The sequence below is a fragment of the Lathyrus oleraceus genome, chromosome 5, assembly GCF_024323335.1.
Source record: "Lathyrus oleraceus cultivar Zhongwan6 chromosome 5, CAAS_Psat_ZW6_1.0, whole genome shotgun sequence".
Lineage (NCBI taxonomy): Eukaryota > Viridiplantae > Streptophyta > Magnoliopsida > Fabales > Fabaceae > Lathyrus > Lathyrus oleraceus.
In genome coordinates this window covers 524,191,264-524,199,852 of record NC_066583.1, presented here as the reverse complement: position 1 = coordinate 524,199,852, position 8,589 = coordinate 524,191,264, and the positions used below count along the sequence as shown (strand labels likewise).

The following is an 8,589-nucleotide window of genomic DNA, read 5'->3' as shown; positions in this document are numbered from 1 at the left end:
GTGAAGTTTGTTATAGTCCGGTTTTAGATGAAACAAGAGTTCAAAGGGAGAGTTCATCTCAATGATTGGTTTTGGCATTCTGTTGATGAGGTAAACTGCAGTAGTGAATGCAAATGACCAGAATTGAGGTGGTAGGTTAGCATGATGCAAGAGAGCACAACCTGTTTCAACAACATGTCGGTGTCTCCTTTCAGCTGTACCATTTACCTCGGGTGTGTGTGGTGGTGTGGTTAAGTGAGAAATACCTTTGTTAGCCAGAAAAGATTTCAATTTGATAAATTCTCCACCATTATCAGAGAAAAGAGAGACAATAGGCAAGTTAAACTTTTTCTCAACAATGGACTTAAATTGAACAAAAATGGTGAATACATCTGATTTATGTTTCATTGGATACAACCAAACATATTTGGAAAAATGATCTACAATGATTAAATAGTACAAATAACCATCTAACGATCTAACAGGAGCCGGTCCCCAAACATCAGAGTACAAAAGTTCCAATGGTTTGCTACTTGTGAGATGATGATTTGAGAAAGGCAGTTTGTGACTTTTGGCACAATGACATGAACTACACTCATGAGATGTTGGAAGCTTTATTGGTAGATGATGACCGTCAATCAGATGCTTTATTATTTTGAAAGAAGGATGACCTAACTTATGATGCCATGTAGATGCAGAATGGATGCTTGTATGCAATGCATGAGGTGTACGTGAAGGAATGATAGCCGCGGGTAAATGATATAGATTTTGTTTAAGAGGACCTTGGAGTAGAGCCTGACCCGAATTCAAGTCCTTGATAATAAAATGGTTTGGAAAAAATTCAACAGAACAAGTATTAGATTGACATAGTTTTGAAACAGATAATAAATTAGACTGAATTTTAGGAACACACAAGACTTGTTTGAGATAAAGGGGTTTAACAGGGGTTTGAATGATAGAGTTACCAGTATGAGTAATTTTCAAACCCGTTCCATCGTCGACAACGACCTGATCTGCTCCAGGATATGAATTTGCTAACGTAAGTTGTTGCAGATCTTGTGAAATATGATGAGATGCTCATGTATCCATTATCCAGCTGGGACTCTGAGTGACAGTCTGATTCTGAGCCAGGTTTGCAGTTGGTTTAATGCCACGCCTTTTCGGAAAGCCCTTAATTCGGTAGCAGTTCTTCGCAACATGGCCTGGCTTGTCACAAAACTAACATACAATTTTGCTTTCACCAGTTCGTTGAGTAGGGGAAGAGCCATGGTTGTTGTTATTCCTGTATTGATCCGCTTTATTTCTTGTGACAACATTAGCCGTGGAAACAATATCAGCCGCCTCTTGCGCTGCACGATGATGGATGGTTTCAAAGTCCATAAGCTTTTCATGTAATTCAGCAAAGACAATTGGAGACTCTCTACTTCTAAGTGCAGCAGAAATTTCACGATACTCATCGGTCAAGCCATTGAGCGTGTAAATCACAAGGTCAGTTTCATCAAGGGGTGATCTATGATTGATAATTCATCTGAGATGGCTTTAATTCCTTGAAGGTATTTAGCCATGGATTGATTTCCTTTTTTGAAATTGGAATTTTTTTGTTTGAGTGTCATTACACGCACACGAGAGCGGCCAACATACATGGTTTTTAGAATCTCCCATGCTTGATTGGAGGTTTTGACAGTGCCTAAGTGTGTGACCACTGTTGCAGCCACAAAGGTAATGATGCTATGTAGAATGAGTTGATCTTGTCGAACCCAATGTGTAAAGACTGGATTAACAGTCATAGTATTGTTCTCCAACACTTTTGATGGACATGGTTTACTTCCATCAACATAGCCCATGAGATCATAGCCTGTTAAGAGATTCATGAACTGAATTCTCCAAGCGGGATAATTGTCTCCATCAAGCTTGATGCAGAGTTGAGATCCGACATTCAAAATAATTAACTTGTCAGCCGGTGATGACATAGTGGGTGTCCCTTGGAGAGTTTCAACATCAGAATCTGGTGATGCCATGAATGAAGGATCGAGAGAAAAAAACTTTTAAGTTAATTAGCTCTAATACCATAAAAGGGATGATTGTTTTATATATTGTAATTGCCAAAGTGATGGCAATTTATAATACAAAGGTGAAACTGAAACTCAAAATATTAAGGGAGTTCTTCCTTAAGACTAGGGATGGATAATCCACAGTCAGTTCCTATTAGATAGGTAACTAACTACTACTATTAAGCAATAAATAAATACAGTATTAGTTATAGCTATCTATTATTTTCCAGTTGTGTAATATTCAAATCAATAATAAAAACTTTACTGATTTTTGTTTTTTATGTTGTCTTTGCAAGTCACATGAGTTATTTTCTCCTTTATCCAATACCAAGTATAACAAAAGATTTGAACTTATTTACACTGATGTATGGGGACCATCACCCTCCCCATCAAGCAATGGTTACCGCTACTACATAACTTTTGTCGACGCACATTCAAAATATAACTGGATTTACTTCTCAAACACAAGAATGATGCTATCTCAAATTTCATATTATTTCAAAAGTTTGTCGAGACATAATTTCAAGGCAAGATCAAGTCTATTCAGTCTGATTTAGATGGTGAATTCAGACCTTTCACTGAGTTTCTTAATGAACAAGGCATTGTACATGGACTCACTTTCCCACACGCTTCACACTAAAATGGCCCAGTGAAGAGAAAGCACTGACAACTAGTGGATATGAGCCTCACCCTACTAGCTCATACAACCATGCCACCTACATTTTGGGATCATAACTTCACTACTATAATCTACTTCATGAAATGAATTCAATATGGAGAATCATGCCCCATGTTTACAAAGTCATCAAGTTCTTAGCTCCCTAGTCCCCAACATCAAATTAGAAGACCAATTAGGTGTCCCACAACACTTCCTTGGGATTAAGGTGTATCATTAACCAAATTTGTTAATGTTACTTACACAAACCAAGTATATTCAGGACATGCTATCCAAAGTAAATATGTTTGCTGCTAATGGAGTTCACACACCTATTGTCTACACTTTCAAACTAATCAAACACTACACAAATGTCTTGTTTGGTCCACTTATTTATCATTCAACAATTGGAGAATTTTAATATCTCACCTTGACTCGACCATATATTATGTTTTAGGTCAATAAGACTTGTCAGTTTATGGCCAATCCTTTGGAGACTCATTTATGTGCAGTCAAACATGTCTTGTGTTACTGGGTGGCATGATGGCTCATGGTTTAATGCTTGCTCCAACCAGTTAAGATCACGAATTATCTCCATGTGCATACATTGATTCTTATTGGGCCATTTACCCAGATGATCGTTGTTCCACCTAAGGGTCATGCATGTATTTTGGACCTAACCTTGTTTCATGGAGTTCGAAGAAATAAGCATTAGTTGCATACTCAAACACCAAAGTAAAATATTGGTTACTAGTACATACAACTTCAAAAGTATGGTTAGAATCATTGCTTTCCGAACTTCATATTCCTTACTTAGTTACTACCTTGTTATGTGACAATCTCAGTGTTATAATGTTGTCTCATAATCCCATACTTCATGCAAGAACGGAACATATCGAGCTTGACATTCATTTTGTCTGCGAGATGGTGGTGGTGAAGCAACTACTCATCCAACATGTCCCAACTCGTGCTCAGATTGCAGATGTGATAACAAAACAACTCTCTACTGCATTATTCTCTAATTTTTGGACCAAACTCAAGGTGTCTTCACTCCATACACCATGAGTCTGTGGGGGAGTATTGGGGAAGTATTTGAGATTAGTTAGTTCAAGTAGTTAAGTGATCGTTAGTAATGTTACAAAGTTAGTTATTATTATAGTGAAGTTAGTTAAGAGTGTGTAACTAATTTCTATATGAACCAAATACTATCACTTAGATGCTACTAAGTAATCATTCTCTAACCCCGTGTTTTAATTATATTTCTTTGTTTAACCTCCTTTGATCACGTAATTCACATGCACAAATACGTTAACATTAATACACATAGAGAAAGATTCAAAATTAATTTTAACTATACTAATAAATAACTCTATTTTAAGTTATATAATAATAAAATGTTTCCTTAGAATCTAAGTAATTTGAATTTCTAACTTTAACTGCATCAATAATTCATAGATATCGGTTATCCATTCTTAAATAAATAATCGAGATTGTTAATATTAATTTATCAAAAATGTAATAAGCTGATATAAAATTTGTGAGTAAGATTGATTATTGCACGGAAATTTTACTGCACAAAATTTAGGTTTAGAATTAAGATCTCAAGAAGAATGAATATCTATGGTAGAAAAGATCAATAAGTAACATGCAAATAAGAACTCTTACAATAATAATAAAAATCAGGCAAATCCAATTGTATAAGATCATACAAAAGAAATAAAATTCAACAAGTTAAACTAATAATCACAAATGCAAATTAAAATCATTTTCATGGATTAAAAATATAAGAATTGGATATAGATTCCTTTATAATGTTGCTCAAGTTTTTGATTTGATTCAAACCTTTTACAATAACATGTGCATTTACGCACTTCTTCATTTCAATTTCCATTTCTACAAACTACTTCATATCAATTATCAATTTCCATTTCTACAAACTACAAGATCTTGATAATATTAGAACACTTCATGACAAATATCAAACTAATACAACATTTTAATTTTCATACATTTTTTTCTTCTCTTCATAGTTTCTCTTCTCAATTTGTTGCCATTCTTTCACACAAATAACAACTAATGTTTTTGCAGCTTCTATATCACAATCATTATACACTAATTTAAATTGTGTATTATCTTCTTTTTCTTCCGCCACATTAATTAGTGATTTCTCTTCTTTTTCTTCACCCACGTTCTTTTCTTTTTCTTCAGCCACATTAAATTTTGTATTCTCATATTTTTCTTTAAACACACATTTTTTTCTACGATTGCACTTTGATCTTTTTCGAGTTGGGTATTTTGGATAAAACTTAAATTGATTATACCTACCAAATTTTGGTAGAGTATAATAGAAGTTTCTTTTCTGAGATCGAAGATTGTGTATATGGACGTCTTTAGGATTGCGAGTTGTTGAAGAAGATGCAGAGATCGATTTAGTTGGATCTCTTATTGTCTCGGATGAGTACTGCGACACTTGGATGTTGGTTGAAGGTTTTAGAGGGATTGATAACCCAGATGAGTGAGATCTCATGTGGCCTCCTAAAGCTTTCCCATTAAAAAATGATTTGTTACAAATGAGACAAGCTCTACTCTTATTCTTATTCTTATTCTCCATAGTGTGACAATATCCTACACTTCTTACCTCTTTGCCTAAAATTTCAAACCTTTAAAAAGACCAAAAAAACGAACGTAGGTTTTAGTGTAGCGGATGCACCTTCTAGAACAAAAAAGGAAAAATAAAACTAAATTTGTATAATAAAGAAACAAAAATGGAATTGCATTATTTTTAGATTTGAATGTTTCCTTTGAAAAAAATTAATGTTTATCAATTACCACTTTTTATATGAGAAATCATTTAATAATTATTAAAAAATTGAAAAATAAGAAATAAGTTTTTGAAAATCAAACTTCAAATATATTTAATAAAAAACTATTAAAAAATTATTTTAAAAAATGGAATTGCATTATTATTTTTGAATTTGATTGATTCCATTGAAAAATTAATATTTACCTATATAAAAAACAATTCTATAATAATTATATAAATTCAATAATAAGAAACAATTTTTTGAGAATCAAATGTTCAAATACACTTAATCACATAAAATAATTTTAAAAATTCACTTATACAAAACAATTTTTTGAGAATCAAAGGTTTAAATACATTTAATAAAAAATTATTAAAAATTATTAATAAACAAAAATTGAATTTCATTATTAATTTCATATTTGATTGAATCCTTTGAAAATAATCAATATTTAACAATTAACAATATTTACATGAGAAACAATTTAACAGTTATTTAAAGAAAATCAATGATAAGAATTTTTTTTTGAGAATAAAAAAGACAAATATATTTAATCAAAATTGTTAAAAAATTCAATAATAAGAAACATTTTTTTTTGAGAAACAAAAGGTCAAAGACATTTAATCATAAAATTATTTAAAATTATTAAAAAAAAACAAAATCGTATTGCATTATTATTTTTAGATTTGATTGATTCCTTGGAAAAAAAATTAATATTTCTTTAAATAAAAATATTTATATGAGAAAAAATTCAATAATTATTAAAATAAATTCAATAATAAGAAACAACTTTTGAGAATCAAAAGGTCAAATTTATTTAATCAAATCAAAATTAATAAAAAAATTCAATAATAAGAAACATTTTTTAGACAAACAAAAGTTCAACTACATTTAATCAATCAATTATTTAAAATTATTTTTAAAAAATGGAATTGCATTATTATTTTTTGTTTTTATTAATTCCTTTGAAAAGAACTTAATATTTATCAATTTAAATATTTATATAGAAAAAAATTCAATAATTGTAAAACAAATTCAGTAATAGGAAACAATTATTTTAGAACAAAAATTCAAATACATTATATCAAATAAAAATTATTAAAAATATCCTATAATAATAAAAAAATTTGAGAATCAAAAGTATAAATATATTTAATCAAAATTATTTAAAAATTCAATGGTAAGAAACAATGTTTTGAATTAAAAGTTCAAATACATCCCGTTAAACAATTATTACAAAAACAAAAAATTGAATTTGTATTATTATTTTTGGATTTAATTAATTCCTTTGAAAAAAAGTAATATTTACAGGTGGGCAATATTTATATGAGAAACAATTCAATAATTATTAAAACATATCAATAATAAGAAACAATTCAATCATTATTAAAACAAATCAACTATAAGAAAATATTATTCAAGAATCAAAAGTTCATATACATTTAATAAAATCAAAATTCTTTAAAAAATCAATAATAACAAACAGTCTTTGTGAATAAATTTTTTAAATACATTTAATCAAACAATTATCAGAAATTATTAAAAAATCAAAAAATTAATTGCAATATTATTTTTGGATTTGATTATTTCTTTTGAAAATAAATTAATATTTACCAATCAACAATATTTATATGAGAAACATTTCAGAAAGAAAATTGAGAATCAAATGTTGAAATATATTTAATCAAACCAAAATTATTACAAAGTTCAATAATAAGAAATAATTTTGAGAATCAAAATATCAAATACATTTAATCGAATCAAAATTATTTAAAAATTCAGTAGTAAGAAACAATTTTTTGAGAATCAAAAGTTCAAATACATTTAATCAAACAATTGTTGAGAATTATTAAAAAATCAAAAATGGAATTGCATTATTACTTTTGGAATTATTCGATTCCTTTGAATAAAATTAATATTTTACCAATTAATAATATTTATATTAGAAACAATTGAATAATTAATAAAAAAATTGAATGATGAGAAACAACTTTTTGAGAATTAAAAGTTCAAATACATTTAGTCACATAAAATTACTAAAGAAATGGATGATACAAAAAATATTTTTGAAAATCAAAAGTTCAAATGCAATTAATCAAACAATTATTAAAAATTATTAATAAAAAAAATGAACTGCATTATTATTTTTGGATTTGATTCATTCCTTTGAAAAAAATATTAATATTAACAATTATTTGAGAAAAAACTCAATAATTATTAATGATAAATCAATAATAAGAAACAATTATTTGAGAGTCAAAAGTTCAAATACATTTAATCAAATCCAAATTATTAAAAAATTAAATAAAAAGAAACACTTTTTGAGAAACAAAATTTCAAATACGCTAAAAATTTTATTTAAAATTATTTAGAATAACAAAAATCAAATTGGATTATGATTTTTGGATTTGATTAATTCCTTTGAAAACAATTAATATTTACCAATTTAAAAATAATTATATAAGAAATAGTTCAATGATTTTTAAAATAAATTCAATAATAAGAAATATTTTTTTGTGAATCAAAACTTCAAATACATTTAATAAAATCAAAACTATTAAAAAAATAATAAGAAACATTTTTTTGACAAACTAAAGTTCAAATACACTTAATAAAACAATTATTTAAAAAATGGGATTGCATTATTATTTTTTGATTTGATTGATTCCTTTGAAAAAAATATGGATATGCACTTCCGTATTCATCCTTTGAAAAAAAATATGGATATGCACTTCCGTATTCATCCTGTAGTGGTATATTTTGACTTTTTTTAAAAATTCACAGATGTAATAGGACATGTATTATAACTAAATATCATAATATGTTTTTTATAAATTAAACCATACTCTGATCTAACACTTAATAGTCAAAGGTATAAATTGGTCTGATTTGAATTCTCCTAGTTCAATATCTATTTTCTTAGTTCTACGAATGAATTCATATCCAGGACTCTCCTTGAATATGAGACTCCTCTCATTTTCTCTCAAATACTCTCTCAAATGTTCGGACAGTTACAATAGATTTAGAATTATGGAATAAATTACAACTCAAAATACTATATTTCTTAACATAGGAATAAGTCTTATCAATAAAGTATGAA

General features: G+C 28.3%; 1 protein-coding gene across 1 annotated transcript; it reads right to left on the bottom strand.

Annotated features, from left to right (window-relative positions):
* Window positions 1-4,681: 4,681 nt before the first annotated feature.
* Window positions 4,682-5,296, bottom strand: LOC127081794 (zinc finger protein ZAT1-like). Its single transcript, XM_051022012.1, has one exon. It carries the CDS (start codon window positions 5,294-5,296, stop codon window positions 4,682-4,684), a length of 615 nt encoding a protein of 204 aa, XP_050877969.1.
* Between the last annotated feature and the right edge of the window lie 3,293 nt (window positions 5,297-8,589).

Bases quoted from the DNA above. Each gene is read 5' to 3' on its own strand.
- LOC127081794 (XM_051022012.1), bottom strand. From the start codon at position 5,296: ATGGAGAATAAGAATAAGAATAAGAGTAGAGCTTGTCTCATTTGTAAC.